At 41.3% G+C, this 24,136-nt stretch overlaps 1 protein-coding gene across 1 annotated transcript in view; it reads right to left on the bottom strand.

Moving 5' to 3' along the window:
- Positions 1–19,828, bottom strand: part of SHTN1 (shootin 1) — a 103,317-nt gene extending 83,489 nt beyond the window's left edge. Inside the window, exons 1-2 of the mRNA XM_061162740.1 lie at positions 19,556–19,828; positions 2,557–2,609 (exon numbers count right to left, since the gene is read on the bottom strand). Coding sequence (XP_061018723.1) covers positions 2,557–2,609; positions 19,556–19,613 — 111 coding nt within the window. The 5' untranslated portion in view covers positions 19,614–19,828. The remainder of the gene's footprint in view (positions 1–2,556; positions 2,610–19,555) is intronic.
- Between the last annotated feature and the right edge of the window lie 4,308 nt (positions 19,829–24,136).

The following is a 24,136-nucleotide window of genomic DNA, read 5'->3' on the forward strand; positions in this document are numbered from 1 at the left end:
CTTTTATTATAGGCTTCCCTCCTTTGTCATACAGCCCCCTTTGGGGGAAAAATCTGCAGTAATAAGCCTGCTAGTCTTTTAACACAAGATAAACAAGAGTGTGGTAAACTTAAAACCATCCTATTTTGTTTTACCCGATCACACAACATTCCATATCGCTTTCATGTCTTTTATTCCCATTTCTGTTAATAGTTATTTTTAAAGAATGAGTACAGGAGCAGGTCAGTAGAGATGTTACAAAACTTTCTGGACACACTCTGTGTAGAGAAACATGTAAACAGGTAAAAGGCCAAGTTAATTTTTAATCCTTCTTTTGCCAAATGCATTTTACCTGCCATTCACTTGTATTACAGACGGTTCACTTAAAAACTTGCTGCACAGGGTGGGATGTTTTGAAAGAACAGCATGTATACTATCTATGGTGAAACAGATCACCAGCCCAGGTGGGATGCATGAGACAAGTGCTCGGGCCTGGTGCACTGGGAAGACCCAGAGGAATCGGGTGGAGAGGGAGGTGGGAGGGGGGATCGGGATGGGGAATACGTGTAAATCTATGGCTGATTCATATCAATGTATGACAAAACCCACTGAAAAATAAATAAATAAATAAAGGGGAAAAAACAGAAAACAATAAAAAAAAAAAAAACTTGCTGCACAAAGTGGCTCGCCGTTAAACAACCTTCATCATCACTAACAACAGATGTTTATAGAACATCTACTATTTTTAGGGCAATGCTAGGTCTACAAATAAGCAGGGGTTAAAGAAGGATAAGAAAAAAAACCAAAAAAACTTGTTCCTCTTATGTTATTCATGTTCTCCTAAATCCTTCCTTCTCTGTCATATGGAGACATGTTTGCTTTCCCTAGCCCTATTTTCTACGTAAATCAGAGTTCTCCTGAATTAACTCTTCCTACTTGATTTGCTCTTTCACTCTTGGACCAGAAACATCTATGGAGGAGACTCAATTGCTAAATCTTGGCTCTTTCTCCCCAAGCTGGAAGATGGTTGGGTATCTTAAGGAAAGAGGCTCAAGCTATCTGGCTTAAGCATCACCAATCAGCTTTGCTTTGAAATTATGGGGCATCAGGGACCCAGGATCTAGGCACACACTCCCCACCTGTTGGCAGACTTGGGACATTTGTGGTTTTGTTGTCTAATAACTGAGAACTAGAAAACCTGTCAAACTTTCTTCTGTGACCTTCTTACCATATGAGATGCATGTACCAGCCATCTTCTATCACAAATATTCTTATTACCCACCTACCATTTCCTGTACTGCCTAGTAAAAGGAAGAGAAGATACTTAAAATTTTATAGAACACCAAAGGTTTATTTAAAAATGAGCAAAGGGGCAAGAAATCTGAGTGAAAAATAACGATTTAAAAATCCATTATAATGTGCTTTGAACTAGAGTATTTACCATTAATACTAACACACCAACATCTATATAGGTGGCAAATTAACATGAGTTAAAAAGTTGAATGTTAAGAGCTTAATATTAAAAGTTGATTCTTAAGAACTCAATAAATACCCCCCAAATATGCCACAATTTATTATTTTACCCCTCCAAAATATTTAGCTCTCTGCCAATTTTCATTACATCTCTTACTCTGAAATTTTCAAGACAAGGTTGCATAATTTGTGGCAATGATGAGCACCTACTTTAATAACCACAAAGAACCTGTTTCATTAATTTTCCACCACGGATGTTATGCTTTGAAATATTTGGTCTATCAAATTTCTAAAAATAGAAATTTTTAATTTCTAAAATAAACTTAATTTATATCTAAATAACAATAATATAATAATGAACAGCTCTCTCTCTCTCTCTCCTCCTCTTTATTCTCTACTTAGTCCCTGTACTTCTTAAAACTTAGCCTTCCCTCCTATTTGTCCCTTCCCTAAACTTATAGGGAAAAGAAGACATATGCTAAAAAACAAAAAAAAAAAACTCATGAATCTTAAATGGGTATGTTCAGAGACATAAAGGTAAGTAGAATTCAATTATTTAACAATTAAAAAATAAAACTGCCAGAGCCTAGGAAAATATTCACCGGGCTCTACCATCTTCACATTGGGTGTTTTTCAATTTTCAACATATTATTCACATATTTAGAGGAAGCAAACATACAAAGGGTTTATGGAGACATTTGAGCTAAATGCCAATGGACTAATTCCAAAGAGTTCCATCCAGATCTAAGATGCTTAAACCCCAAAGGTAAATGTCTCAGGAGTTCAATGCCATCACTAGAATCCCAAATCTGACTGTTGGAAAAAGTACACTTCTTGGGGGCCTGAGTTCCTTGGCCTGGTGCCTTGCTGCACATTTAGCTGTGTAGTTAATCTCCCAGAGCAGCGCCCACTGTGGCATGCCTGCTTTTCTTTACCATCTGGAGCCTGGAGTTGATATTAGCCTGAACCACACATGCAGGAGAAAAGAAATTTTAAAAAGACAACTCTCATTCGCATTTAACTGAAATTGGTGGCAGAACAATGCGCCATGCTGTCTAGGCTTTTTACACATGTAAGAGAGGAAAGAAAGGGTAAAATACAAACCTTCTCCTTTGTCTTCTGGTTCTCTGCTCTAAGGTCTTCATATTCACCTATCGCTAAAAGAAAAAAAAAGGAAAGAAATGTCACAATGCTATCAAAAGTTTACTGTGGAAAAACCTGGGAACCCAACTAACCTTTACTGTCTATTTACTAGATTGGGGGTGGGGTGGAGAAGAGGCTACAGAAGATGGGCTCCTGCTTTAAAGAAAAAGGAAGAAAGAGAGACCAGAGCGGATGTGAGTCCCCTGAGCCAAATTTCAGTTCTCCTGGGTCACTAGGAAGACTTATGAGCCATAAATGCCCACGACAAGTCACGTCTCATCTCTGATGTTCAGCAATTGTGAAAGGAGACAGGTGGGTGTTCCTTGAAGTTCCTTCCAGCATGATCAGGCTGCAGTACTGTAATCAGAGGTGTATTTTTGAAAACTGGCCTCCAGAAAATAAACTCAGTGTCACATATCTGCTCCACCCACAGACGAAAGTTTAGGCTATGAGCATTCAGCTAAGAACAACTATTTTCAGGCACTGCAAGATCAACCACCAAGGTATGACCAGATCCTAGCCAGATTCATTCCTCTAAGTTGCAAGAATATGGGAGTTGTTTGCAAATATACCCAACTATGTGGGGAAAGGATCAGTTTTCTACTTAAAATCCTCTACTGCCAGAAAAATGATCAGAACCCCCGCATTCAACTTTTAGCTAAAGCGCCATTTTTAGATATCCTCACAGTTGAGAATGTGATGTTCAGAGTTTATGGTGGGAAGAAAGAGAATGATCTAGGATTAATGATGGAGCAGAATGTCTAAGGTGGGCCCAGGAGAACTGCTGTCCACTCCCAGACCAGCACCATTTTGACTGGTACGAGAGAGCCAGGCAATAACCAAGCTTGGATTTTTATACTTTGACTTAAAAAATTTAATTGGTGTTTATCTTCAAAAGCTCAGTTTTGGTCTTCCTGGTGGCTCCATGGTAAAGAATCCATCTGCCAATGCAGGAGACACAGGTTCAATCCCTGGTCCTGGAGGATCCCACATGTCATGGAGCAACTAAGCCTGTGGGCCACAACTACTGAGCCTGTGCTCTAGAGCCCAGGCTCCGCAACTACTGAAGCCCACGTGTCTAGAGCCTGTGTTCTGCAAAGAGAAGCCACTGCAATGAGAAGCCCATGCATGGCAACTAGAGAATAGCCCCAGCTCCCTGCAACTAGAGAATAGCCCACACAACAATGAAGATCCAGCACAGCCAAAAATAAATTAATTAACTTAAAAGCTCAGCTTTTCCTTAAAAAAAAAAAAAAAAGACAGAGCTCTCTAAATCTATGAAGAAGCTGAAGGCAGAAACAAAAAAATCTGAAACCTGTAGTTTTAAGGACATTCCAAATAATCCAGTCATTAATGCTAGAGTGTATGATTCTAACCACTGGAGCAGACACCCCCAAAACAATTCATATAGTAAAGTACATGTCTGAAGGGTAGTTACTATGATGGCAGGACTGAAATCTTAAAATCCAATCAAATAAACAAATATTTATGGGATTATACCATCAATGCCCAGAAGTTTTACCAACATTTCATCTAAATAAGAACTAATAGACAATTTTTATCAAAGCCACACCCAAAAAGAATCTTTGAAAATTAGCCCATAGATAGCTTAATGCATACATGTAAAGATATACCCCTTTTAAAAATAGTTTCAACAGAAGAGATTTGATTAATCACAGACTGAAGCTCACCAGCTCCTTATCAGCTGCCATCACACAAACTCAACCAATGAGTATGAACTAAATTGTTCTCGGGTCTGAAAATTCAATAAAATGTCCCGTCCCTCCTTTTTAACAAAAAGAAACAAGAACTAAGAGATTCTAAGACATATGCACTTACATCACTGGGTAGTCTATGGTCATGGTCCCAAATCTTATTACTACATCTAATATTGTTTCAAAAAAGAAATAAATATTTTACTGAGAGACTTTGCTTCAGTTTACTTGACATTCAAGTATTCTTAGATAAAGTTGAAAAATCAAAACTGATTTACTGCTCTATTCTTGATGACCTACATTACAGATATACAAAAAAAAAAAAAAGCAATAAAGGATTATAAAACCATGATCTCACACTGGCCTTAAGAAATTTTTTTTCCTATTTAAAACATTAGATAATGGCTTTAAAGGCCTTTTCAAAAAAACTGATACTGTTCTTCCATTCCACTGCCAATAGAGTCCAGGCTCCCAATTACTGGGTCTTTATGAAAAGCATTAATTATGAACCCTTCACCTATCATATCTTAATGGAAACCATAGAAAATATGTTTTACATGACTGAATACAATTAAAAAAAAAAAATGACACCAGGTACCTTCCCAGGGGTAGAAAAAGTATGGGAAGAATTCAACCATTTAGTAGTGGGAAGGGGCACTTGGGGAATAGGACATAGAAACATTTACTCATATATTTCTATTTCTTTGAAATTAAAAAACCAAGTTCACTGCCCTAAACAATAGTCACATACACATATATCATAGTGGATACATATGCAACCCCATTTTAAGCAAAACTTTTAAACACTGTTCAGCTACTTCTTTTTTGGCAATGCCAAAGCATCACAGAGTAAGCCTTATCATTTCACACCTGGCTCACAGCTTGAAAAACTTTTACCATGAATTGCACAACTCAAGTGATTTGATGAGAGAAATCTTCCAAATGTTGAATTAATCAGCAAAAAAGAAGAAATTATTTTGACCAGCTCTTTCATGGGAAAGATACCTGCAGTTTGGGAAGACGTCATCCCTTAAAGTATATTTCACTATAAAGTCACATGGCAGAGTAATTTAAAAGTGCAATCCAAGCACTTCACTTATCCACGGGCGTTGGGCAAATTGGTTTTCCTCTGAGTCTCAGATTCCTCATCTGGCATATAGGAATAACAATTGTACATCTCTCATAGTATTGTTACTAAGAGTAGGTGGACTAGTATGTAAGATACAAGGACACTTGGGCATAGTAAATGTTCAACTGTTGCGACTTCCCTGGAGGTCTAGTGGCTAAGACTCCATGCTCCCAAGGCAGGAGGTCCAGGTTTGATCCCTGCTCAGGGAAGGAGATCCCACGTGTCACAACTGAGCATTCACATACCTTAACTAAAGGACCCCATTTGTCACAAGTAAGATCAAAGATCCTGAGTTTTTGTTAAACCTATTACTGTTACATCAAGGTATGTCAATCCTTACAAAAGGTATGTGTATAACAAGAGGTTAGGCTGCTCCCTAACACCTTTCAGTCTCAGACTAACTTCTGTCATACGTGACCTGAGAGATGGCAAAATTTCTGAAATGCTAAGTACTATTACCCTCCACCAAATAAAAGGAGCAGGGGAGGGGTGCTAAATATCAATTGTAGTTTGTGCAGTAAAAAAACAGAAGGTGCCAAAGAAGTGTGGGCATGTCTGAAGCTGTACTTTTCAATCCTGGCTGCACGATAGAATCACCTGAGGAGCTTTTAAATCCTACAGCTGCCTAATGCCCTCTCCACCCACCCCCAACCCAAGATTCTGATTTAACTAGGTGGTCCTTGAACAGCCATATTTTTTTATAAGAAGTAAGCACCCCAGGTGATTCTAATGTGCAGCCAAAGAACAGACTCACTACAGAGGAGAACAGAATGGAAGAAAAAGGAAGACGTGGAGAAAACAAGGAGAATATCAGGCAAAGCACGTGTTTCAAGAATCATGCTGGTTTTCTATTTTCTAACCCCCTAATGCCAAGAAAGGGAATTTTCTTTCCAAGCTGCAGACCATGCCATAGCCATTCCAGGAAGCAGCTGAGGAGACTTAGTTGCTTGAGAAACATGACAACTGAAGTCATAATTACAGGCCACTAACACCTCTGGCTAGGATGAACCACAATCAGTTTGCCTGGACCTTTTCCAGTTTTAGCATTTGAGAGTCCAGTGCCCCTCTCAGTCCCAGGAAACCTAACCACCCCATCCCAGCCTTAGCTCCAGATCAGTATTTCCAACCATTATGAAAGACCTGCACTGTCAAATCTGGTAGCCACTGGCCACGTGTGGCTACTTATATTTAAGTTAACCAAAATGAAATAAAATTTAAAATTCAGCTTTCCAGCTGCTTAATAGCTACACGTGGCTAGTGGCTGCCACTGTGGACAGTGAACACAGAACACTTCCATCACAACTGGAAGTTCTACTGGACAGTATTTCTGGACACCTCTGCCCAGATACAAGCACCTCAAACTCAACATGTTAGAAAGGGAACTCATCAATTAAATTTTGCCCAAACACCCTACTTCCTGTATGCATGACCATCATCTACCTAGTTCTTAAGCTAGTATCACAGCACCGCCCTGATTCCCCACCTCCCCCTCACCACCAAAGGATCTTCGAACTGCTCAGATCTCAAAACGTCTTTCCAATCTGCCCTATCCTCTGTAGCCAGTGCCTCTTTCGAACTGTGATGCTGGAGAAGACTCTTGAGAGTCCCTTCGACAGCAAGGACTGCAATTGACAGCAATTGACAATCCAGTCAATCCTAAAGGAAATCAACCCTGAATATTCATTGAAGAACTGATGCTGAAACTGAAGCTCCAATATTCTGGCCACCTGATGTGAAGAGCCTATGCACTGGAAAGGACCCTGCGGCTGGGAAAGATTGAGGCAGGAGAAGGAGGTGACAGAGGACGAGATGGTTGGAGGCATCACCAACTCAATGAACATGAGCTTGAGCAAACTCCAGAAGACAAGAAAGGATAGGGGAGCCTGGTCTGCTGCAGACCATGGGGTCACAATGAGTCAGACATGACTTAGCGACTGAACAACAACAACTCCTCTAGCTTCTAGCCTCCATATATACCAAGTTCATTCTTTACAAAATAGTTAGCATTGTAACAAAGCAATCTGGTTATTTCATTCTCTTATTTAAAAGCTACCAAAGATGTTAGCTTCACATCTGGGACCCCCACTTTCCCCTCCTCTCTCCACTCAGAGACCACAACTCACTCAATCACCCCCAAACCTCCAACACTTCCCTAAACCCTCTAAGACCTTTCATATGCTAGTGTCTTTACAAATATTTTCCCCTCTGTCTACAAGGTCTTCCCTTCCCCATCTTCCCTACATCCTCCTTTTCAATGCAGTTCAACTGTCATTTCTTCTAAGAAACTCTCCCCATATACCATGGGCAAAAATCAGCATTTATAGTGACTTCCAGGTGGCTCAGATGGTAAAGAATCTGCCTGCAATGCAAGAGACCCAGGTTCAATCCCTGGATCAGAAAGATCCCCTGGAGAAGGGCATAGCAATCCACTCCAGTGTTCTTGCCTAGGAGAATCCCATGGACAAAGGAACCTGGCAGGCTATCGTTCATGGGGTCGCACAGAGTCAGACACAGCTGAGTGAGTAACACTTTCACTTTCACCAGTGTATACTGTTCACATCTCTCTACTGGAGCATCTACATGCAACATTAATAAGTTGTCTGAAAATAGGTCTGTTTTCTTGCCTTTTCTCCCACTCAATTCATTGCTGTAAACCTTACACTCAGCTGAATACCAAGCCAGAGTCCATACCTATATTGAATGAATGGTTGGTTCACATAAATCTATGATGTAGAGCAATTAAGCCAAATATTAACATCTGCTTTTTAAATGTGAAGATACAAATGCATAAAAAGTCAACCCCCATGGTAAGGATTGGTGGAAGCAGAACCAGTTTACTGATTCACAAAATCAGCCATGCAAAAACCATTTCTGAGCATTACTGTGTGTGATGTGCGCTGTGCTTAGCTGCTCAGTCACGTCTGACTCTTGGTGACCCCATGGGCTGTGCCCGCCAGGCTCCTGTCCATGGGGATTCTCCAGGCAAGAATCCTGGAGTGGATTGCCATTTCCTTCTCCAGGGGATCTTCCCTACCCAGGGATTGAAGCCAGGTCTCCCCCATTGCAGGTGGATTCTTTACCATCTGAGCCACCAGGGAAGCCCAAGCACTAGACAAGAAATAATCCTCTGGGGTGAAGACTGTGTCTTTATCCATCCATTGTGCCCTCTTCTAGCACAATGCCTGACATATAGTAGGCACTTGATAAGTGAGTGAGTGAAAGTCACTCAGTTGTATCCGACTCTTTGTGACCCCATGGACCATACAGTCCCTGGAATTCTCCAGGCCAGAATACTGGAGTGGGTAGCCTTTCCCTTCTCCAGGGGATCTTCCCAACCCAGGGATCAAACCCAGGTCTCCCGCATTGCGGGCGGATTCTTTACCAGCTGAGCCATAAGGGAAGCTCAAGAATACTGGAGAGGGTAGCCTATCCCTTCTCCAGCAACTTCCCGACCCAAGAATCGAACCACGGTCTCCTGCACTGCAGGTGGATTCTCTACCACCTGAGCTATCAGGCACTTGATAAATGTGTGCTAAATTCAGGAAGAAGGACGAACGGACCTAGGTCTTTACATGAACAACTTATGCAAGAGCACATACTTTCCTCCCCAAACTAAAAGGGCCTCTTGCATCATATGTTACAACAAGATACTTTAGAAAAATGAAGCTTTAAAAAGCCATTAAATATAACCAAAAGGAAAAAAACAAAACACTGCCTCATGAGATCATCTAATATATACTCTCATCTGTTGAGTCTGCATCTCTGAAACCCACGGAGCCTTGAAACATCTCTTACTAATGGGGTATAAGGACATGAGTCAAAAGAGATAATGTTCAATTAGGACATTATTCCCTTCTCCACACATCCCAATAGGTCCTGCTCTTAAAGGCAGAATAGAAAGAGAAGTCATTTATACCTCAGTTGTCAATGAAAGCATTAGAAGAGCCAGGGAAAACACTGCTGGAAAACCTAATCAAAAGCAAAGGTGAGACATTTCATGTCTGAAAAGAAGTCACAGCAAACCTGAAATTCAATCTTTACCTGATAGAACACACACTACAGCGCTAAGGATTTAATGGTGCTTAAGAAGTAATCTCAATAAACTATATTAAGGACTTCAAGTTAACCACCAAAAAGGAAGGAAACTGGGTAACTTTAAAGTACATTTATTAGCCTGGTTTCTGGTCTGGCATTTAAGGAGCTTGTAAGCTGACACTGCGGTTCTCACAACAACAACAAAAACAGCTGAATAAGCAAAATCAACAACTCTTCTTAGATCCATGAGAGAACCGAAGACACGGGGCAAACTGCTACTCTAAAAATCAGAGATACACTCAGGGAGATACAGAGGATCACAGCCTAGTGGAGAAGCAGCCAAGGTACAAAATCCCCTCCTGGGCCAAGCCAGGGGAAGAAAAATCAAACTGTAACTGACAAACTGCTAGAGGTTCAGTTGGAACAAGTTTGAAAGTTAAAAACTCCAGCTGAGGGCCAGTGTTAGGAAGCCCTGACACTTCTGTGAGTTCTACCTCCAGGTATGCTACCAGGACCTCACAGTGAATACTGAGAAAAATTCCCTACTGGTTTTGGCAGGGGACAGGAAAAGTATCCATGATGAAATACGCCCAGAGCCTTCTGCTCTTCTTAACAAGGCCTTCCCTCAAGGGAAATTCTTTTATCAGAGCCTAACATATTGAAGAGACTGTAATAACCACTTCCAACCCTTTGTAGTCTTGTCTCACCGACAGGGTAAACTAAAACTAGAAGCACTTATGAAAGTCACAGCCCGGGGCGTAGCTCACCGAAACACGGAGACCCTATACCAGGACTCTCCCCTTCCCCCTACCTCAACACCACATGAATGTTTACAGCCGCTTTATTCATAACTGCCAGAACTCAGAAGCAAACATCATGCTCATCAACAAGTGAATGGAGAAACTGACAATGGTACACCCATACAATGGGGTATTATTCAGTGATAAAGAGAAATAAATGAGCTCTCAAGCACAAAAGACACATAGGAAGCCTACAGGCACATTGCTAAGTGGAAGAAGCCAATCGGAAAATGCTACATTCTGTACAATTTCAAATATATAACAGGACAGAAAAAGCAAAACTAACGGAGCCAGTAAAAAGATGGCTGGCTGCCAGGATTTCCAGGGTGACATAAGAGGAATGAACAGGTAGAACAGAGGAAGTTTTTGGAGCAGTGAAATTATTCTGTTTGATAAATGTTATGATGGGTACATGTCATACATTTGTCTAAATCCCTAGAATGTGCAACATAAAAAAAAAAACCCTAATGCAAACTATGGACTTTAGTTAATAATAATGTATCAATACTGGCTCATCGATTCTAAGAACTGTAGTATAGTTCTGTAGTACAATTATCTGTACTACACTAACATAAAATGATAATGATATAAAAAAGTGGGGGGAGATAAGGGATTATGCGGGGATTCTCTGTACTTTCTGTTCCATTTTTTCTATAATCTAAAACTGCTCCCCAAAGTCTTATGTAAAAAAACAACAAATACATATATATATATGTGTGTGTGTATGTATGTGTGTGTATCAGTCTCAGAATCACACCCTGAATTACACCATAAAGGATCTGAGATAGAATCAAGTAACTAAAAGGATCCTAATGTATTACTGTCCACTGTATCATACAAAAATTTCAAAACTCATGTTTTAATGTTTACAATACTTAGATATTTCAATTAAAAAAAAATAAATGAAACAAAATGCTTAGCCAGCATGAGAAGCAGAGAAAACCAAAAGCAGTGTTCCTTCCACATTTTAAAGCGAAGCTTGGCTGTCTTAACAGCTCTGAATAAAATCTACAGCACAACAAAGTTTAAAATACACAGACTTTGGGGATTTAACAGTTCCACTCCTGAGAATTCTTCCTACAGCTGCACTTACAGCTATATGTGTACAAGGATGTGAGCATTACTGTTTTTAATAAATTTTGATTTTATGAACTTTAGATCCATAGCAAAACTGCCCACATAGTAGAGCTCCCATATACCTTACACTCAATTTCTATTATTAACATCTTACATTATTGTGTTACTTTTCTTTCAATTAATGGACGAATACTGACACACTATTATGAACTAAAGTCCATACCTTATTTCCTTAGTTGTTATCTAGCGCTCCACTTTTGTCCCAGGAGCACTCAGATGCCACAACATATTTAGTTGTCATGTCTCCTTAGACATATCCTGCTGTTGTTCAGTTGCTCCGTCATGTCAGACTCTGCAATCTCATGGCCTGCAGCACACCAGGCTTCCTTGACCTCTCCCAGAGTCTGCTCACACTCATATCCACTGAGAATCTAGGCTGTGACGAATTTCGCAGACTTTCCTTGTTTTCAATAATTTTGACCGTTTTGAGGACCATTGATCAGATATTTTGTAGGACGTTCCTTAACGTGGGATGTTGTCCTCAACTGACTTGGACTACAAGTTCTTAGGAGAGGATTACAGATGAAGTATAACTCTTATTAGAGGTACATACATATGATCCTGAGTGAATGCTTAGTCATGTTCAACTCTGTGAGCCCTTGGGCTGCAGCCCGCCAGGCTCCTCTGTTCATGGGATTTCCCAGGCAAGAATACCGGAGTGGACTGCCATTTCCTCCTCCAGGGGATCTTCCTGAACCAGGGATAGAACCTGTGTCTCTTGCGTCTCCTGCACAAGAAGGTGGATTCTTAACCCCTGTGCCACCTGGAAACCCTCACTCCCACAAAAAAAAAAAAAAAAAAAGACTCCTTTGGAGAATATAATAAAGACTGGGAAACAATGAGTTAGAAGGAGTAGGTAATTGTACTTTTCAGTCCATATGCTTTTTTTCTTCTATAAGCATATGTTTACTCTTACATCTAACAACAACAACAACAAAAAAGTAAGACTGATCTACCTAATTGCAGAGTTAAGATGGGAATACCAGACCACCTTACCTGTCTCCTGAGAAATCTGTATGCAGGTCAAAAAGCAACAGTCAGAACCAGACATGGAACAATGGCCTGGTTGGGAAAGGAGTACGTCAAGGCTGTATATTGTCACCCTGCTTATTTAACTTACATGCAGACTACATCATGCGAAATGCCGGACTGGATAAAACACAAGCTGGAATTAAGATTGCCAGGAGAAATATCAATAACCTCAAATATGCAGATGACACCCCTGTAATGGCAGAAAGCAAAGAGGAACTAAAGAGCCTCTTGATGAAAGTGAAAGAGAAGAGTGAAAAAGCTGGTTTAAAACTCAACATTTAAAAAATGAAGATCATGGCATCTGGCCCCATCACTTCATGGCAATTAGATGGGGAAACAACAGAAACAGTGACAGACTTTATTTTCTTGGGCTCCAAATCACCACAGATGGTGACTGCAGTCATGAAGTCAAAAGATGCTTCTTCCTTGCAAGAAAAGCTATGATCAACCTAGACAGCATATGAAAAAGCAAAGACATTACTTTGCCAATAAAGGTCCGTCAAGTCAAAGCTTTGGTTTTTCCAGTAGTCATGTACGGATGTGAGAGTTGGACCATAAACAAAACTGAGTGATGAAGAAATGACGTTTTTGAACCGTGGTGTTGGAGAAGACTCTTGAGAGTCCCTTGGACGGCAAGGAGATCAAACCAGTCCATCCTAAAGGAAATCAGTCTTGAATATTCATTGAAAGGACTGATGCTAAAGCTAAAACTCCAATACTTTTGCCACCTGATGCAAAGAACTAACTCATTGGAAAAGACCCTGATGCTGGGAAAGACTGAAGGCAGGAGTAGAAGGGGACAACAGAGGATGAGATGGTTGGATGGCATCACTGACTCAATCGACATGAGTCTGCACAATCTCTGGGAGTTAGTGATAGACAGGGAAGCCTGGTGTGCTGCATTCCATGGGGTCGCAAAGAGTTGGACATGACTGAACAACTGAACTGAACTGAACAGTGAAATTCTGACTAGACCATGTAGTTCTTCAGGCCATGCTGAATGTCCATATCAAGACAAGTAACCGAACTGAGGTCTCTTCAGCAGTGGCTCAAAAACTTTAGGAAAATGCCTTTTCAATAAATACTCTGATTTACAAAAAATTATATGCCCCACAAAGCCTAAAATATTTATCTCTGTCATTTATAGAAAAAGTCTATTGACCCCTGATCTCTAGTATATTAGCTTAAAAAATTTTTTTTGGCTTATTCATACAGTGGATGAGCAATCTATCTTAGGGTTCTGGAGATCAGAAGTACAAACTAGGTTTCACTGAGCTAAAATCCATGTGTCAGCAGAGCTATGTTCCTTCTAGAAGCTCGGGGGGAAAATCCATCTCCTTGCCTTTTCCATTTTGTGGAGCCTGTTCACAGGCGTCCCAGGTGGCTCAGATGGTAAAGAATCTGCCTGTCAATGCACAGGACATGGGTGACGTGGCTCAATCCCTGGGTCAGGAAGATCCTCTGGAGGAGGGCATGGCAACCCACTCCAGTATTCTTGCCTGGGAAATCTCATAGACAGAGGAGTCTGGCGGGCTACAGTCCATGGGGTCACAAAAAGTCAGACATGACTGAGCAACTGAGCACAACACAAACAAATGAACTACAACTATATGCAACAATATTAATAAACATCATACACATAATGAGTAAAAGAAGACAGAAGCAAGCAATGCATACTGTATGTTTCCACTTCTGTAAATTTCGGAAACTTGCAAAACTTATGTTTGGTGGTATTGAATATCTTTGGTTAGAGGAAGCTGTTGGTGTTTGGAGGGGTTATGAGGGGCTTCTGGAAATGTTCTGATTTAAGTGTTGTTAGAAACATATTTGCTTTTTAAAAGTAATTCACTGAGATGCTCATTTCTATTTTGCGGACTTTCCTCAATCTATACTTTGTTGTAAAAGCAAAAAGTTTAAAAATAAATCTTATAAACATGTAACCAGACGAAGAAAAATAAATGTACCAGCCTTTTCACAGACAACTCAGTAAGTACGTATATTCCCTGGCTATTTCAGACACAGTTGGCCCCTGGACCACACTTAGAAAATAGTGGTATAAAGTCAAGTTTGCACTTGACACCAACGCAACCAGTTAGTCCCAAACAGCTTTCTAGGGACTGACTTTGTATGGATCCAAGATTGACAATGCTTCAGTTTTGCACACTAATATGGTAACTGTGGGGACTGAAGACAACAGCTTCAGTCCCTTTTGTCAAAATAATTCTCTAGCTACTTTCTAGCCTAGAAGCCAAAGGAACACTGGAAGAAGCCTCTTTTAATTACTATCTCAGCCTTATGAATAAGCTTGACTAAATTTCCATCTAAACTTTGAGCGCTGGCTCAATAATTTTGGAGAAAATGATACCAGCTCTCAAGGTGAAAGGTTATCCTGCCTTAAAACCAGTTATCTTGCCATTTAAAAGCGTTAGTCCAAGACTAGCCCATAATTTTTATTTATTTGTTGGTGGTGGTCTTATGTCAGAACATCAGTTTTACTAAGTGGCAGTCATTCTCTACAAAATTCCTTCACAAGATCCAAATGATATGGCATTATGATGGTGACAGTTTAGTGGACATCTGCTGTTTGTGTCTGCCCAGCCTGCACGTCCCTCTTCTGGTAGTGGCACATCATTCTATTTTGGACTGTTCCAAACCTTTGGTCTTTGTGGAGGCTGCCAATCAAGATGCCCTGATCTTCCTTGGCCAGAGGATTTTAAATACATGACCCAAATGAGGCCACCATCTCTAGACTAGGAACTTGACGAGCAGGGACAAGGTTTTTTGCATCTCTGATGCCTAGCACAGTGCCTGGCTATGAATATTCAGTGCATGTGGGCTGAATGAAATACAAAGAAAATCATGTACCTTAAACAAATGCTGAGCTAAGTCTATCATTTCCCAGCAGAATTCTGGAAGGGGAGCAAACTGTAACATGTTTTGTAAGAAAAATGTCCACTTTAGTAAGCTAGGAAATATGCATTGGAAATAGTATCCCAAGTTGCCATTTCTCAGTGCATTAAAGATGTCAATCAGTCCAAAAAATAAATAAATAAAGTCCCCCAAAAGACAAAAGGAGAATTACCTCATTACCTCAACATCTGCTTGAACATAAGCAATCGCACAGTGGCTAATTTTTTTTAAAGGGACATAATATAACTTTCTAGAAAGACATAATATAGCTAATTATACCATTCACTAGAAGAGAACATACAATGTTTTGAAGTAATTCAGAAGAGGGTGTGATTTATAAGACATAGAGCTTAGGGAATGGTAAGTATAAATTAGAGATTGTTCATATTATGACAGACTCCGTCATTACATTTCACAACTTTTGTCAAAAGCAACCTTATTCACCACACCACTAAAGGCTTCACGTTAGGGAAGGCTGCTGTCAGCTCTGCCATTCACAGTAGATGAGAACTTTCTTTCTGAACACCCTCCTGAAGAACGGGTGCAAATTTCAGACTTAAAACACAAGGGAAGGAATGATATGATGAAACCTAAATGGTCAATAAACATGTAAAAAAGATTTCAAACCTCACTAATAACCAGATCAAACACATTTTTAAAGGTTTACCATTTTTGTTCATCAGATAGGCAAAAATTAAGCAAACTGTCAAGATGTCAACAAAGACTACATTGGTCATTGTTGACCAACGCGTTGGAAAATGGACAGTGCTAAGGGGAATGTGAACTGGTACAGCCATTTGAGGTGGGCAAGGGGGCATTTCTGCAATGTCTAGCAAAACTTTATGTGTATATGCCCTCTAAGCCAACAAAACAGGTCTAAAAAATCTATCCTAGAACAACAAACTTTTAATTGTACAAACTGATCTATATAATTATTTGATTAATGACTGTCTACTAGACATTAAACTTGTCTGTCTGGTTCACAATCTTCTCTCCCAGTGCCTAGTACATGGGCCTCACATGTGATAGGTACATGGTATTTGTCAAAGGAGTAAATTAATATGTTTACTCAGCATTTAAAAAAAAAAAGCTTTTAATCAATAATGGTTCTTGTTCACACTACTGAGAGGTAGTGGAATTATTCAAAATGTTAACAGGCAGTAAAAAGTACTGTTTACTTTCAAAAATAAATCACATACATCAGCTTACAAAACTGATCACAATATTGGTAAGAGTCCAAACACCTAGATGCCTGTTTTTCCACCTCAAATCCCTAGCTTCCCAAGTTAGTTCTGTAGGTTCAACAGCAACAAAATACTCCTGAAACAAGTCAATTGCTATCGAAATCTATGGTGGGGTGATGTTAAGTCACTCAGTTCATGCCCAACTCTTTGTCCACTGACAAATAAACACCCCCATTTTGAAGCGTATAAAAATTATACTGTGGGCTGTAAAAGAAATCCCAATATCTGTGTAACCAGTCTCAATATCCTTTAAGAAACACAAATTTCAAAGTCCAGCTGTTCTACCCTCTCTGACGTGCCTTAATTGAAGAAATATATCCTCTAAAAATACAATGCACAGATTTCCCAATATAATTGGAAAAAGAACCAGAAACTTAAGAATCATTCCTTTTCCTCAGCTCTCAAATCCAACACAGAGATAGAGATGTGTCCCAAAATCAAATATAAATAACTTGTGGATTAAGTGTATTGTTAAATTACTCTTGAAATTATATATAGAATAAAAAGAAGTGAAATTTTAAATTTTAAAATTATTTGAAAACTGACCTTTCAACAAAAGATCTGATATCCACTGACAGATACCATTGTTAATAAAAGTTTCAACAGTCTAGAATATGAATTGAGACAAATATGTTGGTGGTGCACGTGCGTGTTCAGTTGCTCAATCATGTCCGACTCTTTACGACTCTATGGACTGTAGCATGCCAGGCTCCTCTGTCCATGGGATTTCCCAGGCCAGAACACTGGAAAGGGTTGCAATTTCCTCCTCTGGGGGATCTTCTCGACCCAGAAATCAAACCCACATCTCCTGCATCTCCTACATTGCAGGTGAACTCTTTACCACTGAGCAATAAAGAACCCCTTATGTTGGTGGGGGGTGGTATTATTAGCAATAAAATACTAATAAAATCCAGCCCCTCACTAAAACACTTGAGAAATTCCAGATGAAGGCATTGTGCCCACCCACTAGACTAATCAAGGATGGGAGCTGAAGGTACTAGGAAGGCAAAAGCCATTAACATGTATCCAGCACTTTCCAGATGCTGGACACCACAGAGAAATGTGTTGTGGAGAGGTTAAATAACTTCTGCAATGGAAACAGTGATAACAGTGACAGACTTTATTTTCTTGGGCTCCAAAATCACTGCACACGGTGACTGCCACCATGAAATTAGAAGACACTTGCTCCTTGGAAGAAAAGCTATGACCAACCTAGACAGCATATTAAAAAGCAGAGACATTACTTTGCCAACAAAGGTCCATCTAGTCAAAGCTGTGGCTTTTTCAGTAGTCATGTATGGATGTGAGACTTGGACTATAAAGAATGCTGAGCACTGAAGAATTGATGCTTTTGAACTGTGGTGTTGGAAGAGACTCTTGAGAGTCCCTTGGACTGCAAGGAGATCAAACCAGTCCATCCTAAAGGAAATCAGTCCTGAATATTCATTGGAAGGACTGATGCTGAAGCTCCAATACTTTGGCCAACTAATGTGAAGAACTGACTCAGTGGAAAGGATCCTGATGTAGGGAAAGATTGAAGGCAGGAGGAGAAGGGGACGACAGAAGATGGTTGGATGGCATCACCAACTCGATGGACATGAGTTTGAGCAAGCTCAGGGAGTTGGCAATGGACAGGGAAGCCTGGCGTGCTGCAGTCCATGGGGTCGCAGAGTCGGACACGACTGAGCGACTGAACTGAAATAATTTCCCCAAGGTCACCCAGTTACTAAACAGTCATGATGAGATTTGTTTTCAGGAATGTGGACCCAAGAGGGATCCATTTACCCTACGAACAGCTTGTTTGTGGTCTCAGGGAGCAACAGGTCTTAGCATTGGACAGATCTCGTGACATCATCTGGTTTAGCTCTTGCCTGTAGTCAAGTAAGGCTTGATTAACCATAAGATCCATAAAAGAGAAGTGACTCTCCCAAGTTCACAGAGTTGGTGAGTTGAGTCAAGAGAAGTGAAAAAGCTGGGACTAAATACCAGGATTCACCACAAACCAGGGCCCCTTCCACAACCTGGTCGTGTCAGTAAGTTATTCAGAAAAAAAAGTATATTCCCACACATTTTTACTTCCTAAATTTGTATGGTTCCTCTCTTTCTTGACCTGTATTCTCAGGCCACCTTGGTCAGGGACATAATCATTTTAAGTTGAAAAGGTGTTCCGTTCACTTGCGATCTTAATTTGGCTTTGTTCAGAGGTGTGGTGAAGCGATGAAAATGACTGACTAAAACTGTTACTTACTAGGATATTAAAATAGTTCTGCATCTAGTTACCCGGCAGTGTAGAAATGCAGGTTACAAGGCCTGGCTTTTCTGCGAACCAGAGCCAAGTCCTAAATCAAGAAAGCCCTACACCATCAGAGTGCCGCCTCACTGGCGAATCCACTGCTAGAAATGGGAAGCGCTAAAGCACACCGTGGCCTGCAAATCCCAGCTGGGGAAGGAAAGAGGAACTAGGCCAAACCAGAATGAAAAGCTGGAGAAAGGCTGTCAAACCGCGCGGCAGGCCTCCCAGCGCCAATGTGCAAGGGTGGGGCCGGGGCCGGGGAGCCAGGCCAGCGGAGCTGCCCACACCGCGCCCTCTCCACGACAACCAGCCCCACTCGCCTCTCCCGCGTGGCACGGTGGGGACCGTGGGACCGTGTCCGTGCCGAACCCCCGTCCCTTCCCCTAAACCCCCATCTCCAGCTAAAGCCACCAACCGGGAAGCGCTTCCCGCACGGCCCGGCGCGACCCTCCGGGGCACAGGCACGTTAACCCTCTGTCCCGGGGCTCGCCCAAGCGCGCGGGGCGCGGCGGACGCCTCTCCCCGGGGTGACGGAGCTACTGGGGGTGACGGTGGCGGCTGAGCCCCTCCCGCCCAGCTCCCACCCGCTCCACACCCGGCGCCCCGGAGCCGTCCCCGCCCACGGGCCGCGGCCGCCCGCACCTGGCGGCTACGCGCCCGCCTACCTTGCTCCTTCAGGCTGGAGATGAGCTGCAGCTGCTTCTCCTCTTCCGAGCTGTTCATTTTGGCAGGTGGGGCCGAGAATAAAAGGAAAGGAGGGACAGGAGAGGGGGTGCAGCGGGGGTGTAGAGGGGGAAGAAAAAAGCAAGATGCCGCTGGCGGGCGGCTTCGCTACCCGGAAGTTGGATTTGCTCCCGCTCCTCCTCCTCCTCCTCCTCCTCCTCCTGCAGGCGCGGGGCGCGCGGGTGAGATCATCCCAGCGCACCTACTCCGCGGCCTCGGCGGCTTTACCTGCCGACCGGCGGAGAGGCGGGGAGGGGGGCGGAGACAGGCCGGCAGCCCCGGGGGCAGCGGGGAGGGGTGGGGACGCCGGAGGCACCCTCGGTGATCACCGGACCGTCCACCGTGCTAGCCCGCGGCGGCCGCCGACGCTTGGCTTCCCCCGCAGCCCAGGCCCGCGCCGCAGGATGCGCGGGCGGGAGGGCGTGCGCGGGCCCTGCGTTGAGGTGGCGCTGGCTGGTTCCTGCACGCTCGTCTCCGCCTGCATCCCCCTTGTCCGCCTGCACCCTCCTTTTGGACCCCCACCCCCACCCCCCACCCCGGGCCAGGAGCGTGTTCTGGAGGAAGCCTACCCTGGGTCTGCAGCGTCTATGAGAAGCCCACTTTGAACGCTGTCAAAGGCCTCTCCCCACGAGCTGCCGATAATGTAGATAGCGAGACGTAATGAGCTAATAAACACCCAGATTCTTAGCCAGTTCTTGCATAGTGGACCCTGGGGGTGGGGGCTCCGTGTGGACGAACCTAGGGTCCCCCGCCCCGCTTCTCCCAGGGGCAGGCTGTGTTGTACGTTTGGGACCTTGCAAAGCGTACAGATATTGAAACAGACCAGACGGGTAAGGTACACAGTGAGCCAGGGAGGGCGTGGTAAATTAGTTAACTGCTCCTGGCTCCTGGGCTAGCTTCCTCCAGCTGCATTCGGTTTGAGAAACGGTCACAACTGAACCCTGCAGCCCACGGATCGCCAGGCCCTGCAAATTATGTGGTCTGTGGTGGAAAGATCTCTTCAGGGTAGAGGCCACTGCAGTCCGAATGCCTAAGGTCACACGGCTGCCTGAAAGCAGAGGCTGGTGACGTTTGACTACCTTCTGTTCTGTTTGAACCCAGCTCTGGGTTCGAGCCTGACAAGAAGAGGGGCGGTAGGCCTGCCAGATTTCCAAATGGCTCTCCCCTACCCGCAGTAGCCAGTCCTTGGTCAAGTTTCCTGATCTCTTTGAACTCCATCTGAAAGAAAAATGGGAATAATACGAATATCCACTCTCCCGGAAGAGTTGTTAAGTATTCAACAAGGAGAGGAAGATACACAAAACGCCACATCCATAATTTGACATACACTAGGTGTTGTTTAAAAAAAAAGTGTACAGTTCTGTGAACCAGGCGTTGTGGATGCTAAACTGGGCACAGGCACTTTTACACTAATCATTAAGCATACAAAGTAAATCCAAATTCAATTAGGCTCACTACACATCTTGAGTTTTCTCACTGTCTCAAAGCTCTTCATGTGGGTTCTACACCTGCACAGTGCTTCTGCTCATTCCTCACTTGCTATTATGTAAATACCCAACTCTGTTTACTGAATGGATCTCCATGATGGATGGCGGAATGCTAGAATACAGGTAAAGACTGTAACTAGTATCTGTCTGATACTCCTCCCAAGTTCTAATTCAAAACGAACTGGAAAAAGATGGTAGCACTGCTTCCTCTTTTTCTAAAAAGGCAATATAACATTTTAGCATGAGTGATTTAGTGTTAGAATGATCTAAAAATGGTAGCACAGTATTTTTAAATAGAGTGAATTAAACTTTTGAAACTTTAAAAATAATTTTGGCATGAGGTCTTATTGTTCAGTCCTTTACCTAGTTTTTCATAAGACAGTTTAAGAAATAATAATAACCAAATGGCCTTTGCCTTAAGATTACCCAAGATGGTATCTTAATCCTTGGAATTTAAAGAAGGCCCAGTAAAATCCTCGGAGTTTAAAGAAGACCCTGAATTGCTTTGGACTCAAGTACATGAAACATGAATGAAATGTGCTGCCGCCAGTTATTTTGCATCATGAGAAATAATTTCTTTTCAGAAAAAAAAAAAAAAAGATTTGAGTAACGTATCATGGCCATCTAGCTTTCATACTGAAGCCAGGAAACCTATTATATGAATAACTGATCAGTCACTCTGCTGGATAATGCCAGAGGCCTCCTCCAAATCTAAATAATCAATTATTTTCTTGCATTAAACCAAATACCAGCAGAGTGCCTGCTAAATATTTGGGTTAGTTCACAAGGCTCCATTTTTTAAATGGCTGATTTTTCTACTCCAATTATACAGTAATTTAGGTATTACTTTTGGACTTTAAGAATGAGTTAATTAATTATCAAATCTATGATCAAATTGAGTGCTTTGGTTCCAGTCTGCACCCCCTTGAAATTAATCCTGTTTACCTTCCTTGAAATTAAAATAGCCTCCTGAAATACAATATGGTATTATCTTGAGGGCAGGGAATGAATTATTAGGATGGCTATTAGAGTCAATTATAGGGATTCAGCTCTCCCATTACACTATGGTTTATTTATATGATATGAATATTGATGGAAAGGATAGAAGTGATAATAATTAGTTTTTGTTCTATTTAATAATGCACATAGGGATTTATGTTGCAGGCATCACAATGGACTCATTAACCTCCATAAAATATATAATTAAAAACCTTTAAAAACGTGTTTTTAATATATACTAAAAGAGGGGAAGGAGAGATTTTTCAAAAATGAGTTGAAAGGATATGTACCAAACTCAGGATGATGGCTGCCTCTAGAGGTAGAGGGCTTCCCTGGTGGTTCAGTGTAAAGAACCCGCTGCCGGAGACACAGGAGACATGGGTTTGATCCCTGGGTTGGGAAGATCTCCTGAAGGAGGACATCGCAACCCACTCTGTACTCTTGCCTGAGAAATCCCATGGATAGGGGAGCCAGGCGGGCTACAGTCCATGGGGTCACAAAAGAATTGGACACAACTTAATATCAACATCTAGGGGTAGAAAGTAGAGGAACAGGCCCAGGGGCGAGGAGTGGAGTGGGAGAGAGCAGTGATCAGTAGATTTCCTCTTTAATCTTTGTTTGTGTTGCCAGGAAATTAATGTAAAATCACATTATTTATGTAATCTTTTGAGGTATACAGCCAAATAAGACTGAAATACAGTAGGAAATGAAGGTTCATTTCCTTTTCACTAATTCCATATTAGGTAATCAACCCTAAAAGGCTTTACTACATTATTAATTATGATATAAAAATAATAACATTGGAACACTATTTAACAATAAAAAGAAATAAAAGTATTGATACATGCCACAGCATGGATAAAATTTGAAAACATTAAGTGAAAAAGCCAGTCAGAAAACACCAGACATTGTATGATTCCATTGATCTAGAATGTCCAAAATAGGCAAATCCACAGAGAAAGTTAATCAGTGGTTGTCTAGGACTATAGGTGCTGGGGGAAATGGTAAGTGGCTGCTAGTACGTATGGGATTTTTCTTTGGGGTAGTAAAATTTTTCTAAAATTGATTGTGGTGATGGTTGAACAACTCTGTGAACATATTCAAAACCATTAGGTTGTACACTTCCAGTGTATACTTTGCATGGGAAATTTTGTGGTATGTGAATTTTATCTCAGAAAAGTTATTATTTAAAAAAGGTTTTCAGAGGAAGAAAACTTTTACCTTAATAGACTACTTAAATAACTGTATTAAATTTATAAGCTTTTTGTGTATTTTTCATTTTCAAATATTTATATATATTAATTCTACTTTTTACTAAACATTATGTCATATGTATATTATCTTGCGTCAGTAAAGTCTACACACTTACTCAGTACCACTCCATTATATCAATGAATACTTAGCTATTCTCAATTCTTAGACATTTGACTTGCTACTAGTATTTGCCTCTATAAATAATACCACAGAATTAAGGACCACTCCTAGACATATCATAGTCAAATTGTGAAAAACTAAATATAACAATCAGGTCTTAAAAGCAGTCAAAGAAAAATACATATTACATACATGAGAACAACAATAAAAGTGATAGCAGACTTATTATTTAATGTTGTAATCATTAAAGGATTACAACAAAATTCAACACTCAACAATATGAGATACAGATACATTGAAAGTAAAACAATGAAAAAATATTCCATACAAATAGTAACCGAAAGAGAAATGGGGTGGTATACCAATATCAGAAAAACAGACTTTTAAGTCAAAAATCTATTACAAGAGACAAAGGAGGACATGATATATTCACAAAAGTGTCAATTCATCAAGTATATATAACAATTATAAGCACATATACAGCAAACAGACAACTCCCAAAATATACAAAGCAAACATGACAGAACTGAAGGGAGAAATAGTTTAACAATAATAGTTAGAGATTACAATATCCCACTTTCAATAATGGATACAAAATTTAGGTAGAAGATCAGTAAGGATGGAGAGGACTTAAACAACACTATAAACCAAATAGATATAACA

This window comes from Dama dama, chromosome 15, assembly GCF_033118175.1.
Source record: "Dama dama isolate Ldn47 chromosome 15, ASM3311817v1, whole genome shotgun sequence".
Classification (NCBI taxonomy): domain Eukaryota; kingdom Metazoa; phylum Chordata; class Mammalia; order Artiodactyla; family Cervidae; genus Dama; species Dama dama.